This window comes from Euprymna scolopes, chromosome 41 (genome assembly GCF_053919585.1).
Source record: "Euprymna scolopes isolate OS-2025 chromosome 41, ASM5391958v1, whole genome shotgun sequence".
Taxonomy (NCBI): Eukaryota; Metazoa; Mollusca; class Cephalopoda; order Sepiida; family Sepiolidae; genus Euprymna; species Euprymna scolopes.
Window position 1 is genome coordinate 17,902,015 of NC_136522.1, and position 20,000 is coordinate 17,922,014.

Genomic DNA, 20,000 nt, shown 5'->3' on the forward strand with positions numbered 1-20,000 from the left:
ACGACTAATTCATCTTTGCAGGTGTCAGAAAATCTGCTGAGCATCTATCTGCAGGAATACGAGGAAACTCCCTGGGACGCCCTCAAGTACCTGATAGCCGGTATCAACTACGGTGGTCATGTGACGGACGATTATGACAGACGACTAATGCTCACGTACATCAACGATTTCTTCTGTGAATCTTGCCTCACACAACCTTTCTTCAAGTGAGTAATTCATCGCTGCCTTATTTAGACTTTGAAAAAAATCGCATAAAATTAATTCAAAAGTAAAAAAAAAAAAATCTTCCAAGTCTCTTTACCATTTCTGAGAGTTTTTTTTTCTGATGGCGATTACAAAATTAATAAGTACAAAACGTTAAAAAAAAAAAAAATGAAAAGATATGTGCAAAAATCAGACAAAATAAACTAATATGGTGGTTTGATTTTCGCTGTCACTGGTTATAAAGTCAGACAAAACTGATAGATAAAATTGTATAGCCATTTTGGGAGATAACCGCTTTAAGGTAACCAAGCATTAAATAACCTTACAAATAGATTTTAAAATAAACCTGATCTCACCTTCTTCCTCCATCTCTCTTTATCACATCCTCCCCTCATACTATTTCTCCTCCTCCTCCTCCTCTTAAACTATTTTTATTTCCTGGTTTTTTTTTTTCTCTCTCTTTTTAGACTTTCGTCGTTGCCCACATATTACATCCCGAAAGATGGGCTGCTGTCCTCTTACAAAGAGTACGTGAGCATGCTCCCGAACATGGATCACCCGGAGGCTTTCGGCCAGCACCCCAACGCAGACATAACCTCACAAATTCAGGAGACGCGACTCCTTTTTGACATTTTACTTTCCCTTCAACCACAAGTCTCCGCCCAGGTTGGAGAAAGCAGAGAAGACAAGGTACCGCCACAAAAAAAAAATTCCTTTTTTTTTTTTTTTTTTTTTTTTTTTTTTTAAAAAAACACAAATCCAGAAAGATCAGTTCTCGGTCTGAATTTGGAAACAGGATTTCGGAAGTATTTTAATGAATGGTGCTCTGTCGAACTACAAGCCTTTGTACCCCCTCGATGTTAATACCCCCGACAAACCCAACAAGCAGCAAAATCCCACCCCTTCACAGTAGAGATACCTAGATGTAAGAAAGCCTTCTACTCTAATAGCTTCTTCCTCAGAACTGCTAGACTTTGGAACTCCCTTCTGGGTTCCTGCTTTTCCTGACTGTACTGACATGCAGAAGTTCAAGTGTAATGTAAACAAACATCTTGCTGCTCAACTTCCTACATAGTATCCTTGAAAATTATGTCTCAGATAGTATCCCTCTACATCAAAGTGGCACTGTGCCTTGTTTGGGGTGAAAATGCAATAAAAAATAATCATAAAAACTGGAAGATATAAAATCCGACTCCAACTCTGTTGGTGACTCTGACTTCTTATTCTGAAGTTTTCCGATATTTAGATTGTCTGTTGTTTCTTTTTTTTTTTTACTATTCACAAATTTAACTCTGACCCCTAGTATTCTTATAAGCCTATTTCTAAATTGTAGTTAAAAGGACAAATTGATCCCTTCTTTTCATTTCTTTATGGTCACATTTAAAAAAAAAAAAAATTCTATCGAAATTTTTTAAAAAATGTTAATCTTTATCTAATATAATGGTGCCCGGAAAACGTGTACCCGGAAAACTCATCCATTTTTGAATAAATATCGATTGAAAACACATTTTATGGCCGTTCTTGAAGGATATATTGTTTTTAAAGGCGATTACGCACTCCCATAATATTTTTAAAAATTATTTTTACTTGTTTACTCTTGTTTTAAAAAAAATAAACTTGATCACGGAGTCACGGAGTCAAGACATGAAAAACGAAACCATATATTTATTTTAAAAAAATACTTTAGTTTTAACACTTTTTGTGTTATTACGAAACAAAAAATGAAAGAAAACACTTATGAATTATCAAAGCAAGCAAACATTTTATTGAGAAGAATTAATTCAGTATAAACATTTCTTGTGTTATTACGAAACAAAAAATGAAAGAAAACACTTATGAATTATCAAAGCAAGCAAACATTTTATTGAGAAGAATTAATTCAGTATAAACATTTCTTGTGTTATTACGAAACAAAAAATGAAAGAAAATACTTATGAATTATCAAAGCAAGCAAATATTTTATTCAGAAGAATTAATTTAGTTTAAACAATTCTTGTGTTATTACGAAACAAAAAAGAAAACACTTCTTGTATTATCAAATATTAAATTTATATAAAATAATTTATTCAATTATTATGTTAGTGTTAAAACTAAATTAAATATTTTGACTGAAATATTTGTTTCTATACAGTTATTTCCCCTTGGCTAGCATCCCCCCCCCAAATGACTTTTAAGCAAAAAATTTCTTATATTATAAAATAACTAGCAAGGGTATCCGGTGTTGCCCATGTGTTTGTAGATGTGAGTGTGTGTGTGTGTGTGTTTGTGTGTGTGTGTGTGTGTGTTTGTGTGTAAGGGGTGGGTAAAGTAAAGAATCAGCAAAGTAAGTGTGGGATAAGAATTAATGTTTGTAGGAATGTCGGTATCGGTTAATTCCGTGGTGCGTTTCACCCAATACGAAGTATAGAACGGAAAGGCACGGTAAAATTCCATTCCAGTTTTTTTTAAGCAACTACGAAGTAAAGAAAACCAAAACCGGTATTCCTTTGTAACTGTCCCTTGTGAACGATCCAGAAACGGTGTAAGTGGTGATGGGGGGGAGGAATTAATTAAAGAGAAAAGATTTTACTATTTCCATTGATTTTAACCGATTTTGGGAGGAAAATCTCAGCAGAAAAAATATAGGAATCTACGATTATCGAGGAAGTGGAGAGGTAATATGCCTATAACATACCTCAGATATTGTGCTGCAGTTTGTGCATATTACATTTGCATGAAATGTCTTGATTTTTAATCCTATTAAGGTTAAAATCATAGGGGAAAAATGAGTTCATTTTATATATATATATAGGGAGAGATAGGGATAATATGAGAAGTTTTTTGTTTAAAAGTCATTTGGGGGGTTACTAACCGAGAGGAGATAACTATTTTAATACATTGCATATAATATGTTTTTGCAGAAGGTGTGGTTAGGGATTGCGCAACCCTTGCCTCACAATTACACATGCAGCTGCCCCTACAAGGTGTATGAAGATTTTAATATTCAAAGCTCTTTTATGAATGCTTTATGGCAGCAAGAATTGTAAAAATAAAAAATTAAAAAACAGGCGGTAATATGTAAAGATGAATTTATTTACAAGGATGGATGAAAAAAAGTCCCAGGTTATTCTGTTTTGACGAGCCCATTTATAAGATCTCTCTCTCTCTCTCTCTCTCTCTCTCTCTCTCTCTCTCTCTCTCTCTCTCTCTCTCTTTCTACTTGCACATCATGGGTGATTAAAAAAGAAAAAAGCTAAAGAGTTCTAACCAAAATGGCGTCTTGTCACAAAGATATCAGATACTAGAATTGCACTGGTCACAATATTTCTTTAGTGACAAAATTTCTTGAACAGCAAAGGTGGGAGAACATGTTGCGAGGCTATATAATGCATGTTCACGACTTAGCAATAAAGAAAACCATTATACCAGTATATATATAAAACTACATTATTTATTTAAAACAAAACAAAGTTCATACATTAGTGCAATAATTTGGTAGTCACGTAAGGACGTGTGATAGTGGCCTGTACGTGTTGACCTCTGTGGAAGTGTGCACAAATAGATGTTATAGTTCATACTTTACATGAGCGATATATAGCTTAAATATAACAGTCTTGAATTGTTCATATTGTATTAGCTCTATCTGTAAGCATCTTACAGGTAACTATGTTTATACAAAAAATATGCAAGCCTACCTCATGTTTCTGTTGTCGCTCTCCGAGTGCATGCTTATGAAGCGCATGGTTTATACGTGTGCACGGCTTGGTGTCAAGCGAAAAAAGAGAAAGAAGAGAAGGAGATGGAAGCCTAATGTCAAAGGTTACCGGAAATACATGCGCCTCAAAGTCGCGTGATGCCTGCACGTGCTCCGCTCCATGCTTATTCTTTGTCTGTGTGTTTGATCCAGACAAAGCAAGTTTGGCAGGTCTAAATAGCTCACTATAAACATAAAGTCTAATTGGCATTTAGTAGACAACTCAACAATGAACGAAAATGATAAAATCGGAAAAGTAAGAATGCTTGTAGATCGTCTGCGTCAAACATTTTTTTGAAAATACCAATGTTAGAGTTCTTATCAGTGGACGAACTAATGATCCTCTTCAAAGAAGTATCGTCAATGAAACAGTATGTGCCCCAAAAGCCACATAAATGGGGCTACAAAATGTTTGTTTTAGCAGATAGCACTGGTGTTGCATATGACTTTTTTCCTTATACAGAAAAGATTGACCCAGTGAATAATCCAGAAGTGCCTGACATTGGTCCTTTCTCAAATTCTGTGTTGCAACTGACAAAATCCATTTCCAATAGCGAAAATTTTAAGTTGCATTGTGACAATTAGTTTACATCACTGAAATTGATTGATCATCTTGCCTCACAACAAATCTGCGTGAGTGGCACTATACAAGAAAGAAGACTCCAAGGACTGTCATTCAAAAGTGAAAAACAACTTCTGTATCAGACCGTGGATCTTTTGAGAAGTTTGAGACTCAAAGTGAAAATGCTGTAAAGTTGTACGATAATAGATCAGTGTGCTTAGCATCATCCTATACAACCTCGTTTCCAGTAGAGAAATATAAATGATTCAACAACAACAAAAAAACTATGACGATATAGATATTCCTAACATAGTGAACCTGTATAATAAATAGATGGATTAAATATTCATGATCAAATGATGGCCTACTATAGAATGGCTTTCTGCTCAAATAAGTATTATCTTCGTTTAGTGTTTCACCTGAGAGACATGTGTGTAATAAACTACACTTCTCTACAGACGTTCAGAGGGCAAAATAAACGTCAAGAGGCATTAAGAGAATTCTCTAAGTGAATTTAAGTTGAGGCTATCAATTTCTTTGATGTTAAGTGGGAAAAATCCAATTAAAACCTGAGAACGGTCCTCTTCTTCAAGTGTCTATTAAAAATATTTTTAAAAGAAACGTTGTGGACATGCAACCAAGCCTCTTCCAGAGCAGGATGTGAAAACAGATCACATAGATCATCTACTAGAAGTTGCCAATAAAAAGAGAACTTGCAAGTTTCCAATATGTAAAGGAAGAGTCCTCATGTTCTGTACTAAATGTAAAGTTCCTCCTGTGAATAGCGAAATCCAATATTAACAACAGAATCGAACTGATAAATAGTCGTACACTGCTGGTTCATACGAGTTTACGTTTTATCGATCAATCGATCGAGAGTCTAAATATTAACCCGACGGTGCCTACTGCCTGGCTATTTTTTAACTCGGTTTCTATTTAAACATATTCAAGTACGTCATTGTATAAGGGCAACATCAACAACAAGAAGGAGGTGAGGGTTGCTCAAACGTTAACGATACGGACTAACTGTAACGTAGTCGTTACATGTCAACACTCTGGACCCACACGTTGTATATAGATAGTCGCAGAGAAACAAAGACAAGGGAAAAATTTGTGCTGTGACGAAAAACGTAATTTTTCATTCATGCTGGAAAAAAAAATTTTTATAGTAAGTTTCCGTTTTTCTACTCAATGTAAAGTGAATTGCTTGAATTATTTTCTAATCTAATAGATTTTTTTTATTTATGTTGAATAACAAAACGCAAATAATTTTTACTAATAGGGAATACAGTTAATATTGTAAACCGTAGTCATTTCATATTGTGCCTCATGTCCAAGTGAACGATTTGGTCCTATTTTATTTTTATGTCATATGACGTGTAGAACCATGCCATCCTCTTTCATTGTTATTGTTATTAATCAAACTTTGGAATATGTTGGAAGGACCCCATCTTATTGAAAATAAGTCGTATAAATTAGGTTGTTAGTATAACTGGGGAAGAACTTGATTCGTTGTGATTTCGAGATACTTACCTCCTGTGAGTGTTCTGTCTAATGAAAATGGTCCTAAAATACAAGAACTTGAAATACCTCCCTAAATATTGACACCAGATGTTGTTCTAGTGTTGAGTACATGTTCTCACTATAACAGTAGGCACAATTATGTCTATTGATATGACAGGATAATTTAAAAGCAGTTTTATCACTCCACACAGTGTTATCTGAAATTCTTGGATTTTCTTCAATTTTGTTCAGCATAATTTCACTAAATTACAGTCGCCTGTCTGGATCATCATCCAATAAGCCATGAATCATGGTCGATAGGATTTCAACCAAATTGATGTTATGATTTGTCTAATAGGAGTCTGTGGTATGCTCAATTCTATAGAAGCTCTTCTGGAGGATTTTTTTTGTTTTTACTTTTGAACAAATGCGTCGGCAATAAGTTTCTTATTATCCTCTGTGCAATACAGTTTTGGGTGGATCAGTTTTAGGAGCATTAAGGATTGAGGCATGTTCATTGAATTTGTCACGAATACAGTAAGTAGTTTGCATTTTTGGAGCTGGAGTACCAAATGTTTCAACCCACTTTCTCTTTACGGTTTCAGTATTTTAGTATTTCTAATACTCTTTTACCAACCATATTTTTTTTTTACATTATTGGTTTTCTCAATAATCTGGAAAAAAAAGAAAACAGCTTAATTTAAAATAAATGTAGTTATAAAATTGTAATTATATGACACAAATATCGTAGTTGCAATTTTGTTATCAAAGTGTATTCAGGTTGTTTACTTACGCCTTCTGGATTGGGGGAAAAAATAGCAAAATATGTTCTTTCTCAGAGTCATTTGGACATTAAAGGGTTAAGCCTAATCCAATGTGAACTATTATATATTTATATCTGTATTTATTTTATAATTCATTTTATTTATTTGTTTATTTATGTTAATTATTTGAAATCTAACCCTAAAATTTCCAACCTGTAATTATTAGGTGTAAATATTTCAATCAAAAAGTTATAATTTGCTCCAAGTATGGGTAAACTGATTAATACAACTTACTCCACTTGAATAAAACAATTATAAATATAATTATGAATTATTTATTTTTGATTGAAAGCTATATATATATATATATATATATATATATATATATATATATATATATATATATATACAATCACGAGGTTGTCTCCTCAGCAACCGACAAGGCTAACATGCTTGCCAGTCGGTTTGCCTCAAACTCCACACTGGACCCTTCCAACCACCCCCTACCTGACTTTCCTATGCGGACAGACGCCACACTAGACGATCTGAAAACCACCCCTGCTCAGGTGCATGCTATCATAAAAAACCTTGACACCTCAAAAGCATGTGGACCCGATCTTATCCCAGCTGTGCTATTAAAAAAGTGCTCAGCCGAAGTAGCTCCAGTTCTCTCCAAACTCTACAACAAATGTCTTAATGAAGCTTGCTTTCCGGGCTGTTGGAAAACTGCTTCTGTTGTACCAGTATTCAAGAATTCTGGCGAAAGGACAGACCCATCAAATTATCGCCCCATTAGCCTCCTCCCACCTTTTGCCAAAATATTTGAGACCATAATTAACCATGCTCTAGTCCATCATCTTACAGATGCTAAACTACTGACTGACAAACAATATGGATTTAGACAAGCCCGTTCCACAGCAGACATCCTCACCGTGATCTCTGAACGTATATACCAATCACTGGACAAAGCAGGGGAAGGCAGAGCGGTAGCTCTAGATATATCTAAGGCTTTTGACAGGGTATGGCATGAGGGTCTCCTCAGGAAGATTAGATCTTACGGTATCACTGGTAGAATACTTAACATAATTAAATCCTTCTTAGATAAGAGAAAAATCCAGGTAGTCCTCGACGGTCGCACATCTAAACAATATGATATAAATGCGGGAGTGCCCCAGGGTTCTATCCTTGGACCTCTATTGTTCCTGATATTCATAAATGACCTCCCCGACAACATTGCCTCTGAGATGGGTATATATGCTGATGACACTACACTCTATGGCAGACACGACAGGAAGACGAATGAACACATTTCTAAAGAAATGGCAGAAACACTAGAGGAAGACCTCCAATCTGTAGTGGAATGGGGACAAAAGTGGTTGGTCGCGTTCAATGCTGCCAAGACTAAACTAGTTTCATTCAATAATTACAAGAAACCCTCTCTACCACCAATAGCAATGGCCAACGACTCTTTATCTGAGAGTCCATCTTTCAAACTCCTTGGCCTAACGTTCACAGGAAACATGAGTTGGAACAATTACATTGAAGGCATTGCCAGGGCCGCTGCAAGAAAGGTAGGCTCTCTCTACCGTGCTAGAAAGCTACTAACACCCGAAAGTATCCTGTACCTCTATAAGGCCACCATTCGCCCATGTATGGAGTATTGCTGCCACATCTGGGCTGGTGCATCTGCTACTAGTCTCTCGCTCCTTGACAAGGTTCAAAAGAGAGTCGCAAATCTGATAGGCCCTGAACTGGCATCTAAGCTTCAGCCTCTGTCCCATCGACGAAATGTTGCATCCCTCTGCCTGTTCTACAAGTATTTTAGTGGTGAATGCTCTGATGAACTGCAATCACTTGTGCCCCCACGACGCGAGCACCCTCGACAAACCCGACAGGCTACTAGATCCCACCCCCACACTGTAGAGGTCCCTAGATGTAAAAGATCTTTTTACTCCAATAGTTTCTTCCCCAGAACCGCAAGACTCTGGAATTCCATTCCAGGTCCCTGCTTCCCCAACAGTACTGACGTGCAGAAGTTCAAGTGTAACGTGAACCGACACCTTGCAGCCCAAATCCCTACATAGTACCCCAGTAGTTGTTGCCCCTGATAGTAGCCCCCTACACCAAAGTGGCAATTTGCCTTGTTTGGGGTGAAAATGTAATAAAAAATAAAAATAAAAAAAATATATATACCTAATAGTTATAAGTTGAAAATAATAAATTTTAGAGCTAGCTTGAAAATAATTAGCATAATAAATAAATAAATATATTTTTAAATTTCAATATTTTACCAGTGACAATAGTAATTTTTATATTATATTAAAATATTTTTAAAACAAAAATCTGACTCTAAAAACACTAATCGTTTGGAATTATTGAATTTAAATCATTTAGATCTATAAAAATTGTTTTTGAGAATTTTTTCTTTGCAATTAACAAATTAATTATTGAGAAATCATAGTATTTTTTTTTACAAAACATGATAATATTAAATATGTTTCCATTTTTTATTTACGAATTCATGTTCAGTAAAAAAGCATATTTATGCATGAAAAAAAAACGTTTAAAGATTGTTTAACTTTTCAGCTTTATTACATATGTTCTGTTCAGATTTCGTAAAATTAAATATGATGGTGGCGAACACTTAATAAAAAAATACATCTTCATATATTCAACGAGGATTACATTTTAAAATATAAATTACCCAAAAGTAAATAGGTATAGAAAATAACATGAAAATCTGACCATTAATAGATTTTGCTAATTTTTTTAAACACGAGTATGTTTACGCCTTCAAAAATGCCAACTATATAAGAACATTGTTTTAAGGCGTCGATAATGTAAACACGATTTTAATCTCGCATTTTCATTATTTTCGTACGCTGAAAAAGTTTTTTAAAAATTATTATGTATTTATTTTCTTTTAAGTGGTACAACAGTTATGCTGATAATATTAACTTGTAAACTATATACCTCGAAAGCGCGCCACAGATTTACCCATAGATGTATAAGGGGTAAATCTGTGGTGCACTTTGAAGGTACGTAATCTTAGGCACAAATTAAAACTGAAATAATCGATTTTGTACTTGATCAATTTTCGTACATTTTTTTTATTTTTTGGTATTTTTTAAAATATTCATTTTTCAAAAAATATTTTTCCCTGTTAGCCACCAAGGGAAGTTGATTTGGGGGTGAGTGATCTTGCTTGAGACCCAAAAAAACTTAAAGAGATTTTTTTCACTTCGCACGAATTGTTATATTTTGGGATTGCTGTGTGTTCGTCAAAAGCACGTGTGGCACAATTTAATGAAATATATATATATATATATATATATATATATATATATATATATATATATATATATATATATACGTGTGGTACAATTAATGATATATATATATATATATATATATATATATATATATATATATATATATATACGTGTGGCACAATTTGATGAAAAAAAATATATATATATACGTGTGGCACAATTTAATGAAATATATATATATATATATATATATATATATATATATATATATATATATATATATATATATACGTGTGACACAATTTGATGAAAAAAAGATATATATATACACGTGTGGCACAATTTAATGAATATATATCTATATATATAAAAATGTAAATTTGGTTCGTCAAAAGCACGTGTGGCAAAATTTAATGAAATATATATATATATATATATATATATATGGCACAATTTGATGAATATATATATATATTAATATATATATATATATATATATATATATATATATATATATATATGTGGCACAATTTGATGAATATATATATATATATATATATATATATATACGTGTGGCACAATTTGATGAAAAAAAATATATATATACACACGTGTGGCACAATTTAATGAATATATATATATATATATATATATATATATATATATATATATATATATATATATGTTGTTTTGGTAAAATATGTTTTTTAATTATATTTAAATTTGTGTATACCAATCCTTTTTTGTTCAGAAGCTCAATGTATGTTAAACATAATAGATGTAGCTATACTGTTATATATATAATTATTTCCACTGCCAGACAACATTGCAGCCAGCAAGAGCCAAGAAAGCCAGCAAATCGGAAGTCGAAGACTCTAGTTTCGCCCTCATTTGGACTCATTAGTTAGACACATCCGAACTCAGGATTCGAAACTCGAGCCTCTTGCATGCGAGGCAAGCACTCTACCAATTGAGCAAACGCATCGCACACAAGAAAGTCTTATTAACTATCATAGATCAAGCAAACTGCAAGGAAATCCGACACCTGCCTTCGTCTCGAACAAGGGATGTGATCATCGCAATCAGCCTTAACCCAAGTCGATGTCTCACTAGTAGGAATTTATATATATATATATATATATATATATATATATATATATATATATATTAAATTAAATGTATTTATACAAACATTAATGGCTACATATGTGCATACATGTTTCTGTAATCACCCGCGTTGGGGGATTACGTCTTCAGACCAAGAATTACCGTCGAGAAACTATTGATTGGTTTTTGACGGTAATTCTTGGCCTGAAGACGTAATCCCCCAATGCGGGTGCTTACAGAAACATGTATGCACATATGTAGCCATTAATGTTTGTATAAATAAATTTAATATACCGGCTCTGTTCACTCATTGAGCACTCTTTGGTAGACACATGTTGTTTCATTGGATGTACTTCTAGGAAATTAAACTCTACTGGCTATATATATATATATATATATATATATATATATATATATATATATATATATATATATATATATATATACTAGCAAAAGTACCCGTCGTTGACTGGGTTCAAAAACAGCCTACAGAAAATGGACTCTGATTTATGAAAGTATGATAGGTTATGAAAAGGAGGGATTGTAAATTTGGGTTGAATTTGGGAGTATCAAAACCAAAGCAAAATATGATGAAAGTAAAAATAAAATAGATAAACCCAATAATTTTATTATACCATATTTCTTCAAACTGAAACATAATTATCAAAGTATACTTACGCAGATAGATATGAAAAGTCTTTATTAAGGTTTGTGCCTATTTCCATTCTATGGAGGCCAGGCACGAACGCAGACCCCACAATTTTATTATACCATCCCTATTTAAGTTAAAACATATTTATCAAAGTATTCTTATGTACATCTATATCAAAAACCCTTGTAAACGTTTTTTTTTTTTTTTTAATTTTTAAATTTTTTATTTCCATACTTTGTGGACCAGGTGCGTACGCAGACCCCACAATTTTAATGAACCACCGTTCTGCCCGATCAAACATACCCATTCCTGTGTCTCGATACATCTTCTATCATTATATGTACCTATTTACTATGCCTCCCCACGGGACAGAGTTAGACACCAGGGTCGTTTTTTAACGTGGAGAAAAGGTACAAAAATAAAAATTGTCTCAGTCGTGAAGGATTTCTCCTCCACCGAAAGAGAACAAGAAATAGAAGTGCAGCATCTGAAGAACAGATGGTGTTTATTTGCTCCCCCACCGAGCAAATTAGGCACAAGGCCGATTTTTAATGTGAGGAGTGAAGGGAGGGGGAAGGGAAAAAGGGGACCAGCTCCCGAGAGGTGGGAAATGGGAGCTGGTTAATGGTCAGGCATGTGGGGTTGCCCCCACATCTGGTCTTTGCTAGTCATAGCTTGCAGCATCTGAAGAACAGATACTACACTTTGATCTTGTCCCGAAGGCCAAGAAAGTTAGTCAACCATATAGGAGCCTATTCATGACCACACACACACACACACACACACACACACACACACACACACACACAAACATTCAGCTTTATATTTATAGATTACATAGCTGGGGAGAAATATGGAAGAAGTTTCATACCTTCATCGTCCGAGGCTTATCTGTCTTCGGCTGCTGCGTGTTGTGATAATGTAATACGTACGAACACAATAGGCGTCACCAATAAGACATACTGGAACTTTTATTGGTTAGAAAATATGGGTTCTATTTTACCAGTTGTCATAAAATTTTAACCATAGAATAGTATTATAACCTTCAAAAAGCCTACACATTTTTATGTAGTCTTGTCCCATAGAACCAAAGATATGAGCATTTCTGCATTCAATTTGTCTACCAGTATAGATATATCAACACACATACGGATATAAAACTTACTGCTATGGTTTCAAATGATTTGAAATAACAGCAAGAGGAGACTTGATTCCAAATATTTCTCATATTTATATCTCATATCTATATATCTACTAGCAGTTCAGCCCGTCTGTGCTCAGGCCCTATGTACTGTTCATAACTTGCCCTACGTGTGAATACACTTCATGTAAGATCAGTGAAGGGTGTCATGATTAACGAGATTCGAGCCCTGGCAACAGAAGTCATATCTGGCTTCATTAACAAGGGCCCGAACCATTCGGCTACCGACAACCGCGAGAGATACAGTTGAAATTAAACATCTATTCTTTTTAAATGCTTTTAACGTTAGTCAGAGTGATCTAGTCATTGTATGACGATCTACGCATATGAGCTAAGTTGACCGACTTATTATAACTGAAAGTGCTCAACCATAAGAAACAAGTTTCTTAAAGGGGCTGACATAATTATTTAATATAATAATTAAATACCTTCAGACACTCGTGTTTCATCCTCTTGGGAATCATCAGTGCAGGGTGTCACGATTAACGCCAGTCGAGAGATTCGCACCCCGGCGACAAAAGTCATGTCTGGCTTCATTAGCAAGGACCCAAACCATCCAAACGACCCAGTAACTTCATCAGACTTTACAGAAAACTGTAAAATCTGATGAAGTTATCGATTCGTTGTTACGATTCGGTAACCGAAACATGTGTAACTAAACAGATAAAACGGTAATAAAAAATATATATATATTTGCTCTGCAATAGTATTGAGCACTTTTTTCAGGGTTTTACTAATTACCATTTTTGCTATATATATATGTATATATATATATATATATATATATATATATATATATATATATATATATATATGGTAGTGTTGACGCATAGATGTGCTATGTTGACACATTGTGTCAATGGCTACCGATTAGTCACGTGACTCGTGTTTATGGAAAACTCGGACTGACGACCTACATTTGTGAAATGCACTTTTGCACGTTTTGCACGTTTTTACGACCACTCCAACTTTTATGAAGCACGTGTGAAACTTATGTAAATGTTGTGTTCTTGACTTTGTGCCACACATGTCGCACTCAAGTTGCCGACATCATTACGGACACGTTAAAGTTCAAAAATTGTTATTCATACCTTCTTGCCTGTTGTTCCCCCTTGTACGCAATTCTATATCATCCTTCCAGACTGAGGCTACGCCGGACTATGGCCGAAATTTCTTATTTATACATTTAAGGTGTTCATCTCATCGTCCACTTGACAAACTCATTCTTTAACGTTTGTTCTCGAATAGCTTCTATGTCTCATTAGTACAGAGCACATTTTTTAGTTGTTTTCTCACTGTTTTGTCGCCAGGTCCTGGATTTGACCGCCAATATAAACTATTACATTGGTAAATTTTTACTTTGTTTCCACTTTAACACTCAACTTTAAAATGACGACTGATGATAGGCTTTCGGGTATGCTGAAAACGAATATCACATTCAAATAGTTTTCTGGGTGTTAAGACGTTTTTTTTTTCAACTCTAATATTTAATAAATGTCAGTGGCGTTAACCATTCTTAACATGGAATGGAGGGGATGTTTTGTAACACGCATGCACATTAGTAATTTTCAGTTGGGGGAAAAACATGGTCTCCATTTAAAAACACAATGGATTACATTGAATAATAATGGTCTTAATATCCAGAAAACTGTTTGTCTGCCCAAAATTTAAATGTGATATTCGTTCTCAGCATACCCGAAAACCTATTTGTCATCAATTTAACGGTAAATGCTGAGGTGGAAAGAAAAAAAAAACAATAACTACATAATAAAAACTAATAATAATAAACAAACAAAAAAACAAGGAGTTATTTGCTCCTGACAGTATTCCTTCTACTCGTTTCTTAAAGGTTTGAGTACATGATAAAAATCTTTTATGTTTCTGTTAATTGTTTTCTCTCTTTTTTTTTTTTTTTTTTTTGTCGCCAGGTCCTGGATTTGGCCGCTAATATAACTCGTCAAATCCCGGACAACATTGACTACGAAGGAACGAGAAAGATTCTCTCAGTAGATCCGTCACCGCTGAACGTCGTCTTGCTACAAGAAGTAAGTATTTTTTTTTTTTTTTTTTTTTTTTTTTTGCTGTGGCGATTTATTAACCCTGTTATATAGCCGTCTTTTGTACTTGTGTAAAATGTCTGGTAGTTAAGAATAAATGGATGTATACAGAAACAGATCTTATAGGGACATTTCACTTTTGGCGATTATCAAAGTTTTCCTATCAGTTTTTAGAGCAGTATTGGTGATCTGTTCTGCACCACATCTGTAGACAGACTGATCTGAAACTTTTGTTTCTTTGTTAACTTCGATCATCCGTGACGTCATGCTTATTGATACCGCTCTGTTTTTACTCTACTTTAATCAATTCTCGTACTTAATTTTTAGGTTGTCTCTGCCTATTATTTTTATGAGAACTGATTTATTTCCCAAACTTTGTGTAACGTCGATCTGTACTCATGTTATATGTCTGTCTTTTGTGTCTGCAAAATGTCCTTTATTACGTCCATATAACTTCGAGCTACCTTTCGTCAAATGTGTGTAACATATACGCTAGCTGATACATTTAAAACAAAAAACGATCGTAAAATATAAGTAGTACCTTTATTTATAAATTCAGCTTTCATGGACAAGTGTTATACAATTATCAAGATTGATAGTTGCTATAGGTGCGGGGGGGGGGGAGTAGTGATGGTGGTGTGATGCAGATTTCACTCTTCGACGTCGTCTCCTGTCATATGTTTGTGTTCATGTATTTCAATGTGTGCTACGTCTTTCAATATGTTATCCTCTGGTGTATAAATGTTTCTCTTCTTGGTGTGTATGTGGGGTACCCGGTGTGTAGCTTATATACCGGTTGTATAGCTGGACCCCCTCTTTGTAGGTTGTGTGCAGGAACCGGTTACGGGAAATACGCTGCGCGTTCGATAAGCTGGATAGTTGGAGGTCATCGTTACTAGGACAGCGTAATAAATAAATAAAATAAAAAGCACGTGTTATGAGTACATTTAAGGCATCGAAATGAAGCACGCTGAAACAGGATCATATATTTACACATGTACAAGGAATATTTATTCACACAGAAACGTTACGAACGTTACAGAGTGTTTGTGTGTTTGTAAACAAGCGTGCATGTAGACAAACGTTCGTTGTGTGTATGCGTGTGTGTGTATGCGTGCATTAATGTACGTGAGAGTTCGTCGAAGCATAAGTTGGAAGTCAATTGTGTGTGTAAGAGTTTGTTTATACTAATTTCCTACCTGTCTTGAGAAAAGATAAACGCCCTGTCGAGGCATGGACGTAATTTGCGTGCCACTCACATTTGAGGTTTGAATTGAAGGCTCCATGTCCCGAGCGTGAAGAGAAAGAAGACAGAGAGAAAACGAAAGAGGAAATAGGGAGCACCAGCTATTGGTCAAAGTGGAGGTTACCACAGGGGCGACAACTGATGCGTTGGTTAAAAGGTGTATGCATGGATGTGTGAGCGGTTTGATTGAATGCATGTTACATTAAAAAGGCATGTTCCTATATGTATATAATAGTTATCTGTACGTGTCGACATATTAAACAGTTTATAGTCGAGCCTTCTATTTTTATTATTACATTTTCACCCCAAACAAGGCACATTGCAACTTTGATGTAGGGGGCTACTATTAGGGACATAAGCTACAGGGGTACTAGGTGGGGAGTTGGGCAGCAAGATGTCGGTTCACGTTACACTTGAACTTCTGCATGTCAGTACAGTTGGGGGAGCAGGAACCCAGAAGGGAAATCCAAAGTCTAGCGGTTCTGGGGAAGACACTACTGGAGTAGAAGCCTCTCTTATATCTAGGGATCTCAACTGTGAAGGGGTGGGATTTTGCTGCTTGTCGGGTTTGTCGGGGGTATTTACGTCGAGGGGATACAAGTGCTTGTAGTTCGTCGGAACATTCACCATTAAAGTACTTGTAGAACAGGCACAGGGATACTATATTTCGTCAATGAGACAGAAGCTGAAGCATAGATGACAGTTCAGGACCTATCAGGTTGGCGATTCTCTTTTGAACCTTTCTAGGAGTGAGACACTAGTAGCAGATGCACCAGCCCAAATATGACAACAATACTTCATTCATGGGCGAATGGTGGCCTTATAGAGGTACAGGATACTTTCGGGCGTAAGTAGCTTTCTAGCACGGTAGAGAGAACCTACCTTTTTCGCAGCGGTTCTGGCAATGCTCTCAATGTAATTGTTCCAACTCATGTTTCCTGTGAACGTTAGGCCGAGGAGTTTAAAAGATGTACTTTAAGATAAAGAGTCTTTGGTCATTGCTATTGGTGGTAGAGAAGGTTTCTTGTAGTTATTGAAGGAAACAAGTTTAGTCTTGGCAGCATTGAATGTGACCATCCATTTTTGTCCGCATTTCACTACAGATTGGAAGTCATTCTCTAGTGTTTCTGCCATTTCTTTGCTAGTTAAGCATAAATGGTGGATACAGGAATAGAGATCTTAGAGGGGCATTTTGCTTTTGGAGATTGTCACAGTTTTCCTATCGTCTTTATAACTTTCAGCTGCCTTTCGTCAAATGTGCGTAAAATGACAAACGCTTATGGTGATCGGAGTTATCGAACTATAGAGAGCGTGTTCAATATTTTGAAGGTCGAAGGTTGCCACTTGTGGGTGAGGCATCGAAATAAACAACCAAGAATAAATGTTGTATAATAAGGGGACAGGCTGTGAAGAAATCGGAGAGGCAAGCCAAGAACGTAATGGGAGGGTCACGTTTTAAGCATGGCAACATGGAATGTTGGACACAAGCGTCACCTGAGCTAGTGACACACCTAATTGGAATGCGGTGATGTTTCAAGGCCAAACAAACAAAAGGAAATTGGCCTACAATCGAAAACAACGGTTGTGGATTATTGGGACAATTATGCTTTGAATTAATCAAAAATAATAACATCAACAAATATTTTATGACCAGATCGGAATGCAGCTGACATTCGCAGCTGGGGCTAGAGAAACGTGACCGATACCAATACAAACAAAGATGTTTTGGTTTTAAAAAAAGAGTAGCCAGCCGACGCGGTGAGAACAAGTCTGTCATCTGTCAACACCCCCGCCACTCCACCTATCTCTAACAACACCTCTCTCCTCGCTAGTGGAGTCAGTGACAACCGACACCAAAGTGTACAGAAAGATTGTTTAAAATAAACTCGAATTCTTTTGTAAACAGTCGAGTCTTTTAGTTGTCATTCAAAATATACACTCGTCGGTAAACTTGTCCGGCGACCATTTGTCCACGCAGTTATATATACTGAGTGCACACAACGCAACATAAAGATCAAGTTTATTGAGTACATTTAAAGAAGACATTAAAAGGAAAGGCGCTAAAGCAGGGTTATATATTTATATATGTACAAGGAATATTTATTTACACGGAGAAGTTATAAACAATACAGAGTGGTTGTGTATACACACATGTGTATGTATAGCTATACGAACGAGCATGCATGAAGTTGAAAGTTTTCGCTGCATGTATTGTTCATTGTGCATATGTATGTCTGGTGTTTGTAGGTGATCACAAGGGTTCATTAAAGTATACGTTGAACGTTCATTGTGTATGCGTGTGTGAGTGTATGCGAGAGTTCGTTAAGGTATACACGTGTATTCTTTCTTACCTTGAAAAGGAAAACACTCTGTCGAGGCGTGTGGAAAAAACGTGCGTTTGCCTCCAGGATACGAATGAAAGAGAGAGAGAGAGAGAGAGAGATGGGTATATAACGGAAGTTGGTAAAAGAAAATGAAACAAGAAGTAGAGAGTGCCACCTGTCGGGCAATTCAGAAATCATGACAAGGATAGATAACCGGCGCGTAATTGAGATACGTTTGTGTGCGTGTGTGTACGACATATCTAATAGCATATCAGTTCGAAAGGCATCTGCCCATACGCTCGTAAAATATAAATAGAACCTTTATTTACAAATTCAGCTTTCACGGAGTCTTATACATGTATTAAGGTTGATAGTTGCTGTGAGTGCGGGGAGCGAGGTAGTGGTGGTGGTTGTGGTGGTGGTGGTGGTGGTGGTGGTGGTGGTGGTGGTGGTGGTGGTGGTGGTGGTGGTGGTGGTGATCTCGTGTCGTCTATTCCCTGCCTTTGTTTTTCTAGTCTTTATATTGGCCTATTACATTAAATAAATCTTCTCGGTCAATTCTGTTCTTTTGTTTGCATTACGTTTTCGCAATTTTCGGTTCTCTGGAATGTAAACAGTTCTTTATTTTCGACTGGAATTTGGGACGATAACCTTTACATCTGAGGCCATCCAAAACAAAATCGGGAATTACGTGTTTTATATATGAGGACATTTCGTTAAACAATCGTTGGGAAACGCGGATTCTTACAATTGAAATTAATATTGTGTGTATGCAATTCATACGATGTCTTTCTTCTTAACGTTGCCCGGGTCAATATCTAACAATCCCACCCAGGTAACATGGTCGTTTTTTAGTGGAGGGCGACATCAGCACATTTCCAGGTGTTACAGGTAAAGGTTGTCCCCTTTCCATGTAAATAAGAACAATTAGATAAGTGAAAATGAGATTAGGATAAGCCTAGAATCGAACCCTGTAGGAAAAGTTAAGAAATGGAATGTGAGAAATTAAACCTATTGTTAAGCCTTTTAGAAATCTGAATGCTAAATATGTCAGTAAAAGAATGAACAATGAAAATTTTAAAAAAATTGTTAAAAAAAAAGGTTAGGTTAAAAAATAGGTTAGGAGAGGATTCTTTTGTTTGTAGAAGTGTGTTTTGGACAAACATATGCATAGCCATGTGAAATTAGTCACGTTTGAAAAACACACTTCTGACGTCATAGACAAAGGACAATTCTCCATATAGTTCTATGGGTTCGTCAGCTAGTCAGTCAGTCAGAGAGAGAGAGAGAGTTGAGAGTCAGTCAGTTGGCAGTCAGTGGTCAGTTAATCCCTTGGAAGCGAAGGGGTAGAAGATTAACCATGTAGATACAAGTG

At 35.6% G+C, this 20,000-nt stretch overlaps 1 protein-coding gene across 1 annotated transcript in view; it reads left to right on the plus strand.

The window, feature by feature from the left end:
- Positions 1 to 20,000, plus strand: part of LOC145266366 (dynein axonemal heavy chain 2-like) — a 369,464-nt gene that overhangs the window by 327,056 nt on the left and 22,408 nt on the right. Inside the window, exons 76-78 of the mRNA XM_080121989.1 lie at positions 22 to 206; positions 672 to 894; positions 14,927 to 15,043. Of these exons, the coding sequence (XP_079978115.1) occupies positions 22 to 206; positions 672 to 894; positions 14,927 to 15,043 (525 nt within the window). The remainder of the gene's footprint in view (positions 1 to 21; positions 207 to 671; positions 895 to 14,926; positions 15,044 to 20,000) is intronic.